Here is a 20,904-nt window from a genome sequence, read left to right as displayed (position 1 = left end):
AGATAAATGACCCAATCAAAAAATGGGCCAAAGAACTAAATAGACATTTCTCCAAAGAAGACATACAGATGGCTAACAAACACATGAAAAGATGCTCAACATCACTCATTATCAGAGAAATGCAAATTAAAACCACTATGAGGTACCATTTCACACCAGTCAGAATGGCTGCGATCCAAAAGTCTACAAGCAATAAATGCTGGAGAGGGTGTGGAGAAAAGGGAATCCTCTTACACTGTTGGTGGGAATGCAAACTAGTACAGCCACTATGGAGAACAGTGTGGAGATTCCTTAAAAAACTGGAAATAGAACTGCCTTATGATCCAGCAATCCCACTGCTGGGCATACACACTGAAGAAACCAGAAGGGAAAGAGACACGAGTACCCCAATGTTCATCGCAGCACTGTTTATAATAGCCAGGACATGGAAGCAACCTAGATGTCCATCAGCAGATGAATGGATAAGAAAGCAGTGGTACATATACACAATGGAGTATTACTCAGCCATTAAAAAGAATACATTTGAATCAGTTCTAATGAGGTGGATGAAACTGGAGCCTATTATACAGAGTGAAGTAAGCCAGAAAGAAAAACACCAATACAGTATACTAACGCATATATATGGAATTTAGAAAGATGGTAACAATAACCCTGTGTACGAGACAGCAAAAGAGACACTGATGTATAGAACAGTTTTATGGACTCTGTGAGAGAGGGAGAGGGTGGAATGATTTGGGAGAATGGCATTGAAACATGTAAAATATCCTGTATGAAACGAGTTGCCAGTCCAGGTTCGATGCACGATACTGGATGCTTGGGGCTGGTGCACTGGGACGACCCAGAGGGATGGTATGGGGAGGGAGGAGGGAGGAGGGAGGAGGGTTCAGGGTTCAGGATGGGGAGCACGAGTATACCTGTGGCGGATTCATGTTGATATATGGCAAAACTAATACAATTATGTAAAGTTTAAAAATAAAATAAAATTTAAAAAAAAAAAAAAAGAAAGACTGGAAGTTAGCATGTGGTGTCCTAATGCTTCTTACACCACGAGCACTTGTTTGGAAAATACATTTCCTTGAGAAGGGTTTCCCTTGTGGCTCAGACGGTAAAGCATCTGCCTACAATGTGGGATACCTGGGTTCGATCCTTGGGTGGGGAAGATCCCTCGGGGAAGGAAGTGACAACCCACTCCAGTACGCTTGCCTGAAAAATACTATGGACCGAGAAGCCTCGTAGGTTACAGTCGGACACGACTGAGTGACTAACTTAGAAGGTGAAGCCCTTTGGGGACAATTTGTCATCTCGTATCATCTTCCTTGTGAAGCAGATCAAGACAAGGGAGTTTCATCCATATTGTAAACTTGGCAACATGTGTAAATCAATTATCTAATCTTATTACTACACAGTACAAAAGTAATCCAAGTAGAAATAAACACTAGCTTTATTTACTCATCTGCATTATAATCTGAGATAATAAATTCAGCCCATCAACAGAATTCCATTTTGTACAGCAAAGTTTTTCATACAGATAACAGAAGGTTCTTTTCACAATGTTATTGCTGTAAGTTAAATTGATTCAATTTAATTAACAAGCATTTATTCAGTGCCTACCTGTGCACAGCACTATAACAGGCATACAAAAATTAAAAGATATGATCCCTGCTCATAGGGAGTGTACAATCTGGATAGGAAAGATGATTCATGCATATAATTTTTTTAAATTACAAATTACAGAAAAATCAGTAGAATAACAAACTCTAAGTTAAAGACAGGTGAGTCCAAAGGGAGCCTATAAAGAGAGTTATATGATTGGTAATGGAGGCTAGTCAGGCAAATTTGACCAGAGGAAGTAATCTTGAATTTGGTTTGATGGAAGTGATGAGCACATGGATTGGCAGAAGAACAGAGTGCTCACTCTATGGCCAGGAGGAAAAACTCAAAGAGAGAGTAATACAAAATTAGTAAATCAATTGTAGGGAATGGCAGGCAAATTGGCTTAGCTGGGGATGGGGTAGGGGTGGTGGTGGAGACACTGAGTTAAGAGATATAATTGAAGTCATGAAACAAAGTTGGCTGAGTGCATTGATTGTTACTAGTCAAAGTCAATTTAAATTTTAACAAGATAACAATGTTTAAACATAAGTATAAATCACCCCCCTATAATAGTATGTGTTTTCCTAACCTTAACAAAAAAGCAAAGAAAAGGTATAGAATTTTAGACTCCAAACTCAGGAGATATGATTATTGGAGGTCTTGATCAGACTGTGATGGAATAGTACTCACTTAATGGTATCATTTTTCTTTTAACTCACAAAGTTATATTTAAAGTAAAGTAAGACTCATATACCTCTTCAAGGTGTCGAGACTTTCAACCCAGTGTTGATCAGGCCCCTAATTCACTTGGGATTTTTCTTCTAAAAAGCCCATGCCTTCTCATACTGAATCCAGCATAAACAAAAAGGTTTTGGGTATGCATTTGTGGATGAACCATGGATGGGGAGACAGAATGAAAAGGGAAAACAAGACAATTTCAAAAAAGTGAGTTAATGAATGATTACAATGAATACTTTATCAAGACATTTCTGAATTTAGAAGAAAAAAAGGGGTGAAGTATCCCCATTTCCAGACTAAGAAAACTAAGGCAGAAGAAATGTATAAAATGAAAGTCCATAAGAGCAAAAGGTTTTTAACTTAACCTAGCAAGTAAGCTAGTGATCCATACTGCAGGATCACCACACTTTTAAACTCAATTCATTAAAGAAAATGTCAGGGGAGTGGTTCCTAGTGGTGGTGGGGGAACAAATCCTTAATTTGGAATAAGGTAGAGACCCTTGTTTTTTTAGTTAGGGCAAGTGATGCCTTGATTGATCAGCGAGACCTTGATAATCCATCAGGTTTATAACAGGGTAGAATCAACTCTTCATGCTTTGTCTTCTGGGCCTTCACAAAAGTCTCTGACTTAGAAATGCGTGATGAGGAATACTTCTGGGCCTCCAGAATATCCATGAAAATTACTGGCCACCAGCAGCTGCAGCTATTCAAATTAAATAAATAAATAAGAATGAAGAAGAAACAGAGAAGGAAGATAAAGAAGAGATAAGGAAAAATTCGTTTCAGTGTGCATAATGGTTCTGAATGAGATGGCTTAAAAATCTGTATCTTCCAAACGTGTTCCATGTTGCCATAATATTTTTTGCCAAATATCTCTATATTTCTTATTTTACAAAATCTGCACAAATTCTAAAGACAAGAGAATAAAAGTTCTCTTTTGGTAACATTTATTCATTCATTACTGCTTATGTAATTAATATAGAAATGTAGTTCTTTCAAATTTTTCCCAGTAAAAGAATTCCTCATTGTCCAGTAGATATTTAGTAGGTATTTATTGAGTGACTGATATATAAAGTCCTATATTAAGTCCTGAGGAAACAACTATAAATTATATAGTCTCTGTCTTCACAAAGGTTATACACATTTTTAAACAAATTATGGAAAAATATCAGAAAAACAGCATGCAATAACATCATATCACTATTTAAAAGAATAAAGAAAACAATATGCCTTAGCTAGAATTCAGATCTTAGAAGTCAGAACATTTTGTCAATTATACCTCAATAGAGCTAAAAAAAAAAAAAAATTAATGCAGTTAAGAAACAAGTAGCAGAATGCAAAAAAAAAAAAAAAAAAAGCACACAAAACATAAGACAAATATAATCCAAGGATATGGCATTGGAAGTTGCTACATCCACTTATGCCGCCATAAAGGTTGGCCAACATAATAGGAATGTAGTATTGAAAGACCCACAGAGAAATGGGGCTCAGTCCTGATTGCTTCTAAACTTGGGGTAAAATGTGACTGGAAGTATTACATACCACACTCCTGTTCATTTGTGTGAGCTAATACATTTCTTTTCTACTTAAGCTAATTTGGGTTGAGGTTTTTTATTATTAACATTATTAATTATGGGGGAGTGAGGAGTCCTACTAATATAAAGAGTTTTAGAATTAGAAATGAGGGAAGAGTTAGAAAAGATTTTCAAAAAATTCATCACTTTTCCATGTATAAGGCAAAACATATCAGTAATTTTGGCAAATAGTTTAAAAATTAAGAAAGATAGCATTAAGTCATGCCTGACTCTTTGTGACCCCATGGACTGTAGCCTACCAGGGTCTTCTGTTCATGGGATTCTCCAGACAAGAATGGGTTGGCATTTCCTGCTCCAGAGTATCTCCCTGACCCAGGAATCAAACCCAGGTCTCCAGCATTGCAGACAGAGTCTTTACCAACTGAGCTACACAGGAAGTTAAAAATTAAAGAGGTTAATGAATTCGAGAATGCTCTGGGAAATCAATAAGAGGATTCTCTTAGTATCTTCCCAATGTATCCATCTGTGTATAAAAATGGTCAAAATGGGCAGGAGAGATTGTATATCTGTCTCTGCTATTTGTATAACTATATGGATGTTTTCTCCATCTTCCATCAATTAGTAAAAGCCCTTTTCTATCACTAATGCTACTTTTATGTTCCTGAATTTTTCTTTGTCTTTTCTTTCTCCCACTGGAAAATAACTGAACTCTCAGGATATGAAGCCTGAAAGGGTGGAAAAGGTGGACTGTAAAGAGTATAAGATGACTTGCTGTGGCAATAATGCCTCTCTGCACCAAATGCCCCATTTTGAGAGGGAAAAAAAAAAGGAAGATCATACTGTTCATAGGGAAAAAGAACGCAAACATGACAGAGCTCAAACCTGCTCGTGCAGCTGCCATTTTCTTGTTTCGCATTTTGTTCTCCAAAGCTTGCTAGCAATAAAAAATAGTGAAAAAGAAGAACATGAGATTTCCTGGTATTTTCTCCAACTTGACATGAATGAAGACAAATATTTCTCAGAAATATATTGTATCCTACCTGTTTCATCTTCTTTTTTAGATCCAAATTTGCTGCTTTCTGGCCCTTTGCAGTAGCATTGAGATAATAGATGGTCAAACTAAATTCAAAAAATAAAATAAAATGTATGGTATTTTTCAGTTCCTCAAGATTCTGCTTAAATTTACATTAATTAAATCATAGAATATTGGCCCTGGAGTGACTTTAGGATATTTTCTACTCTGAACTTCTGTTATGTAGATAAAAGACTGAAGTACAGAGAGGTAAAGAAGCATGTTCAGAACTACACAGTGACTAGGGTGGATCTGGGAAGTGGCACCTAAGGCTCCTCCTTCACAGCCCAGGGCATTCTGTCTGATATACCTTACTGCCTAATTTTAGCTGTTCCTTGGAAATGTAGCAATATCATTTTATGTTATAATTGAAAACAGCATTTTAAATTGATACCAGTGGCATCTAAGGGAAGAGGAAATCTCTTGAAGCTTAGGGAATGTGTAGAATAAAAAGGAGACCGACTCTCCACTTCAAATTCCCTCCTTGGGCTTTTACAACTAAGACTATAATCCTCAGTCATAGTTAATTAACATGGCCTTTTTATCCATAGGATGTGTTGTTTGCCTTTCTCTCTCCTTCAAAAGAAAATATCTCAGAAAAGAATAGTCTTGGCATATAAGTGACATTTACATTTTCTCAAAAGAGCAAATTCCAGCCAAACATTTTTGCAAAAATAAACACATTCATCTTCACTTAAAGCAAAATAAACAAAGGAAAAAATGCAGTTAAAAAAAAGGTAACTGGCATTGCCCTTTATTGCAAATAACTGGATACTGGACACATTGCCTCTACTCCAACATGTCAGATCATAACCTTTATGAGCCATCTGCTGCTAGCATTACAATTATTGATATCATTTCTGCTGGGTTTATTTCCTACACAAGTGTTGGGAGTTTGAATGACATAATATACCTGAAAACATCTGTTGTAATATCTGGCATGAAGTAGGTGCTTGATATATGTGTGTGTGTATTACAAGAATTTTCTTGGAAAAGTGTCTGAATTTGGAGGAATAACTCAAAGACCTCACAAATCATTTGCAGACTATAATTCTCTATTCATTCATTACTTTTTCTGTCTTGAGATACACCTTCAGTGAGGAATACTCATAGATCATTTTTTAGTCTCCAAAGGAATGAAACTGCCTGCAGAATTAGCTTAAACCCAGTTACCCCAAAACCATCCAAGCTGATTGAATGTGATTCACTGGGGAAATTCAAAATGCTTGTAAACATTCTCTAATTAAAGGTAATAAGAAGCCAAACCAATTGTATGGACACCATTAAGTGTTGAAGATGAGATCTCAGTATCTGAAATAACAATCAACAATAAACTGAAATTCAGGTTTAAAATCAAAACGTCAGAACTAAAATCAACCTTGTGGGACATCTATTTGATCTTACATCCTGCCAGGTTCCATCTGCTGCTGCTGGTGCTGCTAAGTCTCTTCAGTCGTGTCCGACTCTGTGCGACCCCATAGACGGCAGCCCACCGGGCTCCCCCATCTCTAGGATTCTCCAGGCAAGAACACTGGAGTGGGTTGCCAGTTCCTTCTCCAGCCTATATCAGAGGTTGTCAAACTATGGCCTCCAGGGCAAATCTGACTCCCAGCCTGTTATGTATGACCCATGAACTAAGATTGGTTTTTATATTTTAAAATAGTTCTAGAAGTATTTAAATAATATCCTCAACTTTGCCTCTTGGATCACAAAGCCTTAAGTATCTACTATTAATAGCTTGGGCCTTTAAGGAAAACTGTGCTGACCATGGGTGTAGAACATCTCAGACAAGTGGCTTCCAACTCTTATGAGCATAATCATTCAGCCTGAACCAAGTGTTCAGTGCTAAATAAGTAGAGGGTGGGGAGGTGGGGAATAAGAAGACATGGGCTTGAATATACTTATTAGCCATTTGATTTGGGGCACATCTTCCATGTGCTTTCAATAATATGATTAATGTGGCCAACTTCTTAAGGTTATTGTGGAAATTAAATGGGTTAATAAATGGATCGTGCCTGGAACAAGGGCAGTGTTCATTCCTCTCCTATACCCCCAAGGCAGCTTATTAAATCTTTAATTAGCGGCATTAGAACAATGTTGCTCCTTTGTTTAGAAATAAATCTGTCTCTCACTAAGTTAAGAATATAGTCATACAAAGGAGGCAAGAATATACAATGGATTAAAGACAATCTCTTTAACAAGTGGTGCTGGGAAAACTGGTCAACCACTTGTAAAAGAATGAAACTAGAGCACTTTCTAACACCATACACAAAAATAAACTCAAAATGGATTAAAGATCTCAACGTAAGACCAGAAACTATAAAACTCCTAGAGGAGAACATAGGCAAAGCACTCTCCGACATACATCGCAGCAAGATCCTCTATGACCCACCTCCCAGAATATTGGAAATAAAAGCAAAAATAAGCAAAGGGACCTAAACAAACTTAAAAGCTTCTGCACAACAAAGGAAACTATAAGCAAGGTGAAAAGACAGCCTTCAGAATGGGAGAAGATAATAGCAAATGAAGCAACTGACAAACAACTAATCTCAAAAATATATAAGCAACTCCTACAGCTCAATTCCAGAAAAATAAATGACCCAATCAAAAAATGGGCCAAAGAACTAAATAGACATTTCTCCAAAGAAGACATACAGATGGCTAACAAACACATGAAAAGATGCTCAACATCACTCATTATCAGAGAAATGCAAATCAAAACCACTATGAGGTACCATTTCACACCAGTCAGAATGGCTGCGATCCAAAAGTATACAAGCAATAAATGCTGGAGAGGGTGTGGAGAAAAGGGAATCCTCTTACACTGTTGGTGGGAATGCAAACTAGTACAGCCACTATGGAGAACAGTGTGGAGATTCCTTAAAAAACTGGAAATAGACATGCCTTATGATCCAGCAATCCCACTGCTGGGCATACACACTGAGGAAACCAGAAGGGAAAGAGACACGTGTACCCCAGTGTTCATCGCAGCACTGTTTATAATAGCCAGGACATGGAAGCAACCTAGATGTCCATCAGCAGATGAATGGATAAGAAAGCAGTGGTACATATACACAATGGAGTATTACTCAGCCATTAAAAAGAATACATTTGAATCAGTTCTAATGAGGTGGATGAAACTGGAGCCTATTATACAGAGTGAAGTAAGCCAGAAAGAAAAACACCAATACAGTATACTAACGCATATGTATGGAATTTAGAAAGATGGTAACAATAACCCTGTGTACGAGACAGCAAAAGAGACAGTGATGTATAGAACAGTCTTTTGGACTCTGTGGAAGAGGGAGAGGGTGGGATGATTTGGGAGAATGACATTGAAATACGTATAATATCATATATGAAACGAGTTGACAGTCCAGGTTCGATGCACGATACTGGATGCTTGGGGCTGGTGCACCGGGACGACCCAGAGGGATGGTATGGGGAGGGAGGAGGGAGGAGAGTTCAGGATGGGGAACACAGGTATACCTGTGGTGGATTCATTTCGATATTTGGCAAAACCAATAGAATATTGTAAAGTTTAAAAATAAAATAAAATTAAAAAAAAAAGAATATAGTCATAAAATCTGACATTAGGTTTTGTGCGTGTGTTTTAAAACAAGACTTCCTATACCACGAAAGCCACATGATACTTAATATGGTCTCCGTAGCTGCTGCATCATAAAAACTCGGAGAAGGAAAATCACTTCCAGGGCTATCTTCGGAAACATGCTGCCTCCAAGCAGGTTATGTTCTAACACATCTGCACCAGAGATTCACTATCAGATTCCTAACGCCACCCCATGATCAAGGTTCTGTAATATAAAATAATCTGTTTTACTGTTTAATTATCCCTACAAGCTATTAGCTCTCCCTCAAAGAAGGCATCGTGGTGTAACAGGTGAGTGCTGGATTTACTGTCAAAGGCTTCCTATCATTTTGCTGTATTCTCACCTAGGGAAAAACCAGTTCCTGCCTCTAAGTCTGTTTCTCAATTTATAAACTTGAAGATGACACCTGCCATCACGGATGTGGCTTGTGACCACAACCATTGCAGAGACCATCACAACAACTTGGCTCAGACCCAGTTCATTTACTTAAACCACTGGGAGTTCTCCCCTAGTTTTACCTTTATTTAAACAAATCAGAGTGTCAAGAGTGTCCACAAGAGTGGTTTCACTGACTGAGAGCAGTAGCAGTTCCAGACTTTTCATTTATGAGGGACTTGGGCTTTGAAAGGAAGGGCTGGGGCACTTTTTGCAGCTCTTCCACAGGAAGCATATTTTCTTTGCTTAGAATGTAAGTTTATCTGTGGTGGCCAAGAGTCAGAAACCAAAGAAAGTCATATGGGAACAAAAGCCCCCTCTCAAGTTGCCCTTTGGGCATCACCTCTGACTTTGAATGGAAAGACTAAATGACCTTTCCAAGAGCCTTCTGGTCCTCTGATTCTATTATGGGCAGACACAGTTATTGATGGCCTTCTAGGAACAAGGACAGGGTAATTTTTAAGACCCTTTAAGCCTTCAGCCCTGAAATACAGCCCATAGGGCCCTCAAGGGGAATATTAACTTAGAGGCTCATCATTTCTATGTGTTTACAGCCATCTGCTTTATGGAAAAAGAGGTGGGGGGGCAGGGGCGGGAGGGAAGCCTGATTAGATTTAGCATTTATGTTTCCCTTGCTTTAGCTGTTTACTGATAATTATTTTGGTTACTTGGGAACAAATCTTATAATCCTAGGCTGGCAAATACAGATGCAGATGGCTATGAATTACATGCAATAGGATGAGAATATGGCTCATGAATTTTAGCCTCTCACCACTGTGTAATCAGTGCTGAATTTGGTTAGGTTACAGCACAACTCCTGGGGAGAAAGAGAGAGTTGAAAACACTGAAACTTAAAAGGAGCAGGAAGAACATCTCAAAGGCTCTTTCTATGAGGAGGGAAAGCACATACGCCATGACCAGAACAACAGCAATAACCAGTCCAGGATTAGAAAGCTGTCTCAAGATCTTTGCCATCCAGCTTGGGAAATCATGCTCCAGCGTTTCTCCAATGACTTCAAACATCCTATTTTTGCCACTGAAAAAAAGAGAGATGTTTATTTTAAACAGATGTAAAAACCATGGTTACAGCAAGAAAACGAGAAATTATTCTCAAACACTGCCTAAGTACTCTTTCAGGTTAGAAATCTGCTGTTTAGCTACAACTCCTGATACTTCAAACTCATACTGTCAACATATGGATAAGATATGAGAAATGTTATACCAATGCAAACACAGAGACCAAGCAGTTAGGAAATTAATCATAGAATCAGGAGGTTTTTTTTTTTTTTTTTAATTTTTATTGGAACATAGTTGATTTACAATGTTGTGTTAATTTCAGGTGTACCTCAAAGTCAATCATTTACACATATACATGCATCCACTCTTTTTTAGATTCTTTTCCCGTGGAGGTCATTGAGCAGATTTCCCTGTGCTATACAGTAGGTCTTTATTAGTTATCTATTTTATAGATAGCAGTGTGTATATGTCAATCTCAATCTCCCAATTTATCCCTTTCCCCTAGGAGAAGACTTTTTAAAGTTATATTTCTAAGGTTTGGGTTACTTTGTGAATAAATATATAAAATATGAATATATAAAGTAATATCCATCATGCAAAATTATTTTTTTCTGAATATGCATATAGATTTTGCTATAAAATGTGTCATTTTCAGAAAAGATATTGAATTTTTTACCAGCAAATTGTATCATGAGAATAAAGGTTGATATAACACTGAGTAGAATATTTTCATTTTACTTTTGTCTTTTGACCTTTATACATTCTTAACCTTTAAATAAACATGACCCACAAGTTCCACATCAGACTTTTTCTCTCCTGATCTAACTAATTGTATCTTTTAGTAGACTGAAAGTGACTTCAACTGTCTTGTTAGGAGTTACTAGACTACAGAGATATAAATTTTGCTTCACAAATTATAGATCTACACACTAATTAGCAAAACCTATGATACATAAGAGGGAATGAAGCTTATTGACAATTTAAGATTATATCAACCTATCCCACCAAAATTTATTCTTACTCATCCATTCCAGCTGACCATGCTTTACCATGACATATGGAATATAGCCAGAGTGAGGAGACAGGCAGGGAGGACAAGAGAAGATAGAACTCACCCCCAACCCTTCTCCAGCCTCTCAGGCTGTGGCTAATGAATATCAGACTGGGGAAACTGGAATTTTACAAAATCATTCTTACCCCAAAAGTCTTCTCTGCATCTAATGTATAAGAAATGTGAAACTATTAGCATCTTTGAGGATTCTTGGGTGCCTTTTCCAGGTTAGGTCTCTTAGCAGGAATCCAGATCTTTTATTATACACAAACTTTAGAAGCATCTACAAATCCCAACAGTCCCTTTTTCTGACAGGTTAACCAAAATATGCCACTTTATCATATTCCCAGAAGTCTCTTCTTAGCTGTGAGTATACAGCTAAGTGAAATGCTACTGAACTTAAATTTACAGCTCTATTGGGCATAACTCCATCCACCCCAGATTAAAATAGTCTATGTCTGTCTTTTCAGCCAGATGGAAAGGCCCACCTGACCATAATTGATGCCCAACATACCCCTACATCTCCTCTAGTGCTAGGTGCACAATAAACATTCTTTGTTCATTAATTCAAATTACAGGCCCACACGCTACTGTGTTTGGACTTTTGAAATGAAAATATTCTGTCCCCAAGCTGTAGGGCTTCCTTTGTGGTTCAGCTGGTCTCAGGAGACTGGGATTCGATTCCTGGGTTGGGAAGATCCCCTGGAGAAGGGAAAGGCTACCCACTCCAGTATTCTGGCCTAGAGAATTCCATGGACTGTACAGTCCATGGGGTCACAAAGAGTTGGACACGACTGAGCAACTTTCACTTTCAAGCTGTAGAAGTCAGCTACACTATTAAGAAAAATTGATACATCAAATGAGTAATGTAATAGCAGTGTCATGATATATAATATAAACCTATACATATTATATGATCTCAGTTTGAAGTCTGCATAAAAAAGAACACCATAACACAAAATGCCAAAATGCTGAGAGTTGTTATTTTGGGTCTTTGGGGTTATGGCTATGTGTATTTTCATTTGAAAATATTTCTATAATTTCCAGGTTTTCTAGGATAAACACATGTTATCTTTGCAGCTAGATGAAAATACATAACGTTATCATTACCATAACGTAGCAAGGAGGTGTGTGAGAGCCTGTGTGTGTGTGCGTTCAGTTGCTTCAGTCATGCTTGACTCTTTGCGAACCCATGGACCGTAGCCTCCCAGGCTCCTCTGTCCATGAGATTTTCCTGGCAAGGATACTGAAGTTGATTGCCATTTCCTTCCCTAGGTGTGAGAACCTAGAGAACTAGAAACTGTTCAGAATTATTAGTGAGGGCACTGTGGGGAGAAGCATCAAGTATCAGGAAATGTGGTCGAGCAATTAGAAGAATTTTCTTCATCTGGACACCAAAGAAATCATTTTTTAATTGTCAAACTGTTAAGGCAAATTCATTTCATGGCCTATTGGAATAATTTTCTAGAAAATTCACCCTCCCTGACCAGTTGTTATGATACCAGAACAAGCAGAATATCTCATCAAATTGCTTTGCAGAATTGGTCTTCTAAGGTATTGTAGTCATCTTACCTGAAAATGTACCTGCGCTTGGGAGAGATTGGCCATGACCATGTCCCCATTAATTTACTTCAAATGCATGTTTATCAATTTGCTGCCCACCCAGGTGCCAAGTAGGGTCAAACCCCTCTCTAGGCAGGCTGGGCAGACCACCTCGAACTCAGGATCCCTTAGGATGGCAAGTCATGAGGTTCCTACTATTACATGCTTTCTCACCTCACTACCAAGGTAGGAAAATGCTTTAAACTTTAAAATCCAATGAATAAACCAAGTATACATTCTTTTGCTCCAGGAAAAGTAGACTAAATAGTACAGATATACCCCTTTCCCAGTGCTCCACTAAAAATATTTACATTTCCTTCTTGATCTCAAAATAGTCATATATATATGACCATATGTATACACACACACACACACACACACACACACATACTGTTAATTTGCCAAAGTTTGCCAGTTTGCCAAAGTTTGCCAATTTGGAAACAGTTGGTCAAAATCAGATACTATTTCTTAGATACAGAATAATTTTTATTAATTAAAATAATAGTAACTCAGTGTGATTTAAAGAGAGGAAGAAGAATTAGGCTTCAAAAGCTAAAAGTGTGCAGTAACCAGCTCAATGATATTTTTAATATCAATGGACATTTCTTACCACTGCCCAGCTCCATGTTGGCCTTGTAGGGTTTCTCTTGAAGACTTCTCTTGAAGTGGATCCTGATCCACTTCCAATTAAAAAGTTAAAACTTATCCCGGATATTTAATTGTGTGGGTAATTTCCAATTAACTAAAGTTTTTAGATGGCTTTCTATCCTGAGCAACTGCGTTCAAAACTGAAGTTTCACATTTAGCCTCCAGATGTCACTGTTTGCATTATTTATTTCAGCCCACCTGGGTGGGGCAAGGAAACAGGACTTGTCAACTTTAGCTTTCTGAATATATGACAGGACTCCAGCAGTTTTGGCTTAATCAATAGGCTTAACGTTTTCTTTCTTTCTTTTCCAGTAAAGCAGTAATAACAGGCTATTATTAAAATGAAAATATCTCCTTTATACTTAAGTCTGTGAGCAAGGAAATTTGACTTTAACAATTTGGTTCTGACGGCATGAAGGAGAAATTACGTATGTCCATTATTGCATCATGCTTGTCATTCACATGACTTTTCACATTCTTATTTCCTCACTGAAAAGTAGAAATAACTCAGATGCATGCTGATCAGTGACTCAACATGCTGAGATTCATGGGGGCACTGGTGGTAGAATGAAATCAATCCTCCAGACCTGGAGCCTTTGCTTTCTTAGGCAAGTGTCACAGAAAGAACTCTGTCATAGAGAACTGTAGAGAAGTATATTTCTAAGTTAAAGAGCCTTCTTGACTCTTTATTACTGACTTGAGTGATTTATCCTTGTTATTTGAGGAGCATATACATGAGGAGCATCCTTAAATTTTTTACTAGCATGTAGAATTGGATTATAAATGATGTGACTATCTTTATATACATTATTATCTAATAATGATCCCACTTCCTAAGTATATGGTGGAATAATCTCTTTCGTTCTCCTCCCTCCCACCTTCCTCCTTCCTTCCCTCCCTGCATTTCCTCCCTTCATTTCCTCCCTCTCTCTCTCTTGCCCCTTCATCCCTTATCCCTCCATCCCTCTGACCCTTCCTTCCTATTTTTATTTTTTTCAATTAAGTGGTTCCTGTTAGAAGTAATGGTAGCTTTCCAATGTCTGAATGAGATGACCTAGCACCAAGAAAATGTTCACATCTAGACCAGTGTAATCAAACCTTTCTTTTTGCTATCTCCTTACATGCAAATAGCTCAGGTTCATTGTACATATTTCATGTGGGCAGAGCCTGAAGCAGTTAAATTAGTTTCCCTTTTATGACTGCCAATGAAAATAGATGGATCTTGCTTAAGAATTTCCATGCCCTATACTGAGTCTGAATACCCCAAAGATATTATTCCTATAGACCAAAATGTTGTTTTTGGGGGGGGGGGCGGAAAGGATCGCTTATACAATGAGTGACCATTTTTATCTCCACCTCTGAAAGAAAACTATGCCCAAAAGGAATCACAAAGGAAAGAACCTGAAGGGGCCACAATCAAAAGACGGTGGGAGGGACACGATCATGTACAGAACGGGCATGGTGGACAGGAAGAGGATGAGCAAGAGCATTCCCAGGTAGAAGTTATTCGATCTGGAAGCTTTGAAGACCCTGGCCTCAGGAACATTGCAACACATCACAGCCCAGCACTGGAAGTACATGGATGTATGGAGCCGAAGGATATTGATGCCTGGGAGGCTGGGAGCGAAGAAGGAGCCCATCCTAGAAAGAAGAACAGAACTCTTCTCACCATGGAGCTTCACTCCACAACAAAGTCACCAAGCATCTGTTTATTTTACATCGTGTTTATTTGCCAAAGGCGGAAATGTGTTGCCACTTTTAGTCACATAAACCCTTTACGTTAATAAACTTAATTTATTTCCATCCCTTATACACATTCTACCATCTTCCTGATTATTTCAGGTATTGCATATACGTCTTTCACAGAAACTATGTTGATCACTCACTATATCCACTTATCACTGGTAAATTTAAACAACAGACCAAACAATATATTACTTTCATTTTACTTCTCTCTTCTACTTCTAAAAACAGTTTACTTTACCTTAGTGTTCATATCATTGATTAATATATCAAAAAATTTAGCTTCAAAAAAACTGCCCCCCAAAAATTAAAAATTAGCTTTTTTTATAAGTAACTCTTAAAGCTACCCATTATATTCAAATAAACTGCAAATGTGTGTTAATTATTTTGTCATGGCTAGTTAATTTTTACTTGATGAAAGAAAAAGTTAAAATAAGTTTTTCTTATGTTCTTTTCTATTTGTGGCAGTTATAGTATTTAGAGCTGATGGGAATAATCTGTGCCTAATAAGGTACTATGTTTTGTTGATATTCAATTGCAAGCTTTATGTGTTTTTGAGATGAAAATTCGACACATCCATTTAATTTTGTTTATCTGTTAATTCTCTTACTTTAGTTTGTCCTGGAAGTCCACTGATTTGTACATGCAATTTTTTAAAAGTATTTTAAAATGCCACTTTTAAACAGGAACCATTTGGGTAAGGTCACTCTTGCTGACTTCAGTGGTTAAATCAACAAAGTAAATTTCAACTTCCATTGATGAGAAAATCCATTAGCACCATAAAGCCACATTAATGGCAATTTATTAATCCAAAATCCAAAAGTGGATACATGCACACTTATTTCAGAAATACAAGCAGTGTCCTATCTTTTAAACTGTCCCAAATATAATAAAATCCAGCAATTCTAGTTAGGATTTGCACATTCTATTTCCTGGTTATGTGGAATAATTGTTTTAATCAATCCAATATAGATTTGGTATATTATATGGCAGAGACATTACTTTGTCAACAAAGGTCTGTCTAGTCAAGGCTATGGTTTTTTCCAGTGGTCATGTATGGATGTGAGAGTTGAACTATAAAGAAAGCTGAGCACCGAAGAATTGATGCTTTTGAACTATGGTGTTGGAGAAGACTCTGGAGAGTCCCTTGGACTGCAAGGAGATCAAACCAGTCCATCCTAAAGGAGATCAGTCCTGGGTGTTCATTGGAAGGACTGATGTTGAAGCTGAAGCTCCAATACTTTGGCCACCGCATGTGAAGAGCTGACTCATTTGAAAAGACCCTGATGCTGGGAAAGATTGAGGGCAGGAGAAGGGGACGACAGAAGATGAGATGGTTGGATGGCATCACCGACTCAATGGACATGGGTTTGGGTAGACTCCAGCCGTTGGTGATGGACAGGGAGGCCTGGTGTGCTGCGGTTCATGGGGTCACAAAAGAGTCGAACATGACTGAATGACTGAACTGAAGGCGTAAGGGGTTGACTTAGATGAAGAAGTTATTTTCTGCTATAATTGAACTTGTGCAACCCAACATTAAACCATTTCATTGAAAAGTGGTAATTTGTTACAGTTTGTGTTGTCTTGTTGGTAGGTTCCCATACAACAGATCTGAAAAATATTTAAACATACTAAATTGACCAAAGACTTTGTAGAAAGATGGACTGTTTTTTAAAAAATGGTGTGGACTTTGAGTGATGATTTGTCCATGTAGGTTCATCAATTAAACAAAGGTACAGCATTGTGGAAGATGTCAACAGAGGCTGTGCATGGGTAGGGGTAAGAGATATATGGGAACTCTGTACTTTCCATTCAAAGTTGCAGTGAACCTTTAACTTCTCTAGCATACAAGGTTCATTAGTTCTTTAAAAATGAAGGTAAACTTTGGAACAACCTGGAACCCCAGACATGTTAGCAGGTGAGTGAGTGACAGTCCCAGCTGAGGAGTCATAATTACCAAGCACTAGATTATATTCCCAAATGTCAATGTTTGTAATGCAATATACTTACAGATGATTATGCTTGCCCCCTCCTCAAAGTCAGGCTTAGCCACGTGATTTATTTTGGCCAGTAGATTAGAGATAAAAATGAAGTGTCTCACTACTGGGTGAAAACTTTAATAATGCTATGGTTTTTTTTTCCTTCTCTCTCTACTGCTCTGACCAGTGATGCTCCAGAAGGATCCTGTTCTGTCCTGGTCTATGAGTCTATAGTGAGAGTAACTTACAGGAGCAGAGTCCTTTACCAACTCACATTTCACATGGAGTAAACAAGAAATAAACTTATCTTTTTCTATGTCGTTAAGATTTGGGGATTGTATGTCATTGAAACACAACTTAGTCTATCCTAAGATACAGTTTTGCACATAATTCAAGATGCAAACTTGCCTAATTTCACATACATGTGTATCTATACATAGGCATGTGTCATTTATCTGTATGCACACATGTACACTCATATACATAAGTGCATGTGTAAGTAAATAAATTTAAGAATTTCAAAATAAATATCACACAGGCATTTCAAACAAATGACTCAAGAACATTAATCTAGAAAGAGAGATGCCAGCACAGTGATATCTGAATCTTAAAGCTCATTCCATCTTTGCCTGCTACTCGCTAAGCAGCTCAGCTCACTAAGTCCCTTACTCAGACCTGATCCCATCATCTGTCAGTTGAAGATCACTCTAATACCTTAGCTTTATAAAATGCTTTTCTTCCAAGAAGATCAAAGCAAATGAAAGCTTATTTTATTTAGCTCTCCTTATTATTCTAGTGACATGGTACAGTGTCAGGTAAATTACTCACATTTGATCAAGTGAGAAAACGAGATAGCAGACTGTGACAAGACTGGCAGGGAGATACAGGAGATGGTGTTGGAACAATGTCCAAACCCATCTTGTTTCTCACTGTATGTTCTCTGCTACTGCTACATCCTGCTCTGATAGAGACATGCTCTGCTTCCATCATTTAAAAATATGATTACAAAATCTGTACTGTTTTAAAAATATGCGTGTAATACAGTTTTACTGATCAGTTCATTTCAGTCACTCAGTTCTGTCTGACTCATTGCGACCCCATGGACTGCAGCATGCCAGGCTTCCCTGTCTATCACCAACTCCCGGAGCTTGCTCAAACTCATGTCCCTCGAATCAGTGATACCATCCAACCATTTCATCCTATGTTGCCCCATTCTCCTGCCTTCAATCTTGCCCAGTATCAGGGTCTTTTCTAATGAGTCAGTTCTTCGCATCAGGTGGCCAAAGTATTGGAGTTTCAGCTTCAACATCAGACCTTCCAGTGAATATGCAGGACTGATATACTTTGTGATTGACTGGTTTGATCTCCTTGCAGTCCAAGGGACTCTCAAGAGTATTCTCCAACACCACAGTTGAAAAGCATCAGTTCTTCAGTGCTCAGCTTTCTTTATAGTCTAACTCTCACATCCATACATGACTACTAGAAAAACCATAGCTTGGACTAGACAGACCTTTGTCAGCAAAGTAATGTCTCTGCTTTTTAATATGCTGTCTAGGTTGCTCATAGCTTTTCTTCCAAGGAGCTGATACGATCATATTAGCTAATTTATAACAAAATGGATTTTACCTATGATTGTTTGACAATTGTTTATATCTGTGTAAATAGCCTACACTACTCAGAAACTCCTAAAGCAGTTATTGAATGTCTCCAGTCACAAACCAGTAATATTGAACACAAAATCTCCATACTCTTTCAATCATTTCCGTAGAAAATGGCCAAATTCGGGTATCAGATCCTTATGTCTCATAAAATAGTCTGAGTACAAGGGAGCCTACTAAACTTGGACTACACACTCCCCACACCACATCCCTACCCCCTCACCAATGTTCTGGGAAGGAGGAAAAGACCGTTTGTACAAAGGGTTGACCCAAAAGTGAATGATAGTTTTTTGCTTCTAGAACTCTGGGAAGCATGTAAATGTCTTATACACTCAAAAAACAGAATCACTTTCTGAAGTCCTCTTCAAACTAACCAGAAGCAAGATTCATCTGAAGGATGAATATAGAAAAAGTGATAGTGTAATGGTACTGCAAAGATTCTGATGATGGGTTTGCCAGAGAACTGAAGAGCATTTTTTTTTTGGATATTTAAGAATTTCAGTATGAATAACAGTGGACTAAAGAGTGGCAAAATTACAGGTGGAACCAATCAGGACACAATTATAAGAGCTTTGCTCACAATGACAACAAATTTCTGGGTCAATCTGTTGTCTTCACTATGAAAGCACAGGAGAGAGACATGCAGCATATGTCTGTACAAATGGTGCCCACCAGGCCTGAGGGATTTATGACACTCTGCATAAGAGCAAGGAATTTTAAAACTGGTAGAAGGCAGTGGTTTCCCATTACCCCAACAGCAGTGTTAGCCATTTTCTGCCATGACAGCAGAATCCCCTACAGGAGATAAAAGAGCAGAAGGTGAGCCCTTTGCTGTCTCTGTAAACAGTCACACGTTGAGCCACCTTGACTTTCCTCTCTGCCTGAAGAAGGATGCCTTTCACTCCATAGTGACTCTCTGGACATATGAGCCATAAATACTGTGTAAAACTTGGAGCAAGAGAACAGGAATCACATTTTGAAACATACCTGACAATGGAGAAGAGGATTTCTTTATAGTCTTCTCTTCACAAGGCTTGACCTAGTGAGGCCCAGGAATTTGACGGGCCCCAACACAGGACGATGGAACCCTTGACTATAGCCTTTAGTTTATTTAAGCAAGATCATTTTAACATTTGCAGAGAGGTCTGCTTTCACAAAGGTTTAACAATTCAGACTAGCAGTGGTTATAGGAGTTGAGTAATATGAAGCTAATGCAAAACTGACTCCAGTAACTAGCATATGTACTTAGGACAATGGTGTGCTCACTGGCACAATATTTGCCCTGTGTCAATGGGATAAGGAAGCTCAGTTATAACTGCTTGTTGGTTAATATGTGTTAGTTAATTGTGACAGATTTTCAAGACACATGGCCCCCAGATGAATTTCCTGCTATGATTCAATTTTTATAGTCAAAAAAGTTTTCTACTGTATCAACTCATCTTAACATGTCAGGATTTACAGTGAAAATGCTTTCATTTAATAAAAGATATTGTCTTTTGTACAGCAGAAGAAATAATTGTGATGTGCAAATGGCCCCATGAAACAAGTTACCAAAAAAAAATCATATTTCTAACTAAATCTTCCTAAAACATGTGTTTCATCTCTATCAAGTATTGAATTTGGTAAGGTAATATTTTTTTAAAGTAGCTATAAATTCCATTTAAAACATATTCAATAGTGACCACAAGTAAGTTTCTCAGAAAGGTCTTATATTAATTTCTTTCCTTCTTAACATGCATTCATGGGATCATTAACATTTCCCTGTAAGATTCTAGTGTCACAAGACATAAAACTATAAAAAGCATTCAAATAATCTAGAAGCCAGAACCTAGACTCCCAGTATTTGATGAAAAAGGGCTCTGCAAAACAGGAAGATGCCTTATAAAATTATTAAGACTTCAAATCTGGGCAGAAAAGTACACAGCCATTTAACTCTGAAAAACAAATGCTGAGTTAGGCACTGATTGTGGACTTCTCTGACATCAGGCTACAGTGCTTTGTGCAATAATGATCTTGCAGGCTCATTTCAAGTGATGAATTGTCCACAGTTGGCTTACCAGATCATTCCTTGATTGAAGATCAGAGCGAGGACATTGCCGCTGATGTCAAACTCAGTGTATGAAGGCTAGAGGAGACAGATATTCACATATGGATTAGCATCTCAAATGGCAAAAATTGAAAGGCCAGTTTTTCATATTTTTATATAGGTATGATTAGACTCT

At 37.9% G+C, this 20,904-nt stretch overlaps 1 protein-coding gene across 1 annotated transcript in view; it reads right to left on the bottom strand.

The window, feature by feature from the left end:
* Positions 1-1,013: 1,013 nt before the first annotated feature.
* Positions 1,014-20,904, bottom strand: part of TMC1 (transmembrane channel like 1) — a 140,811-nt gene continuing 120,920 nt past the window's right edge. The window contains exons 15-20 of the mRNA XM_044939954.1: positions 20,740-20,807; positions 14,704-14,943; positions 9,895-10,020; positions 4,907-4,985; positions 4,749-4,800; positions 1,014-3,034 (exon numbers count right to left, since the gene is read on the bottom strand). Of these exons, the coding sequence (XP_044795889.1) occupies positions 3,012-3,034; positions 4,749-4,800; positions 4,907-4,985; positions 9,895-10,020; positions 14,704-14,943; positions 20,740-20,807 (588 nt within the window). The 3' untranslated portion in view covers positions 1,014-3,011. The remainder of the gene's footprint in view (positions 3,035-4,748; positions 4,801-4,906; positions 4,986-9,894; positions 10,021-14,703; positions 14,944-20,739; positions 20,808-20,904) is intronic.

This window comes from Bubalus bubalis, chromosome 3 (assembly GCF_019923935.1).
Source record: "Bubalus bubalis isolate 160015118507 breed Murrah chromosome 3, NDDB_SH_1, whole genome shotgun sequence".
NCBI classification, from domain to species: Eukaryota; Metazoa; Chordata; class Mammalia; order Artiodactyla; family Bovidae; genus Bubalus; species Bubalus bubalis.
Note: the sequence above shows the minus strand (reverse complement) of the source record. Positions and strands in the feature narration are given on the sequence as shown.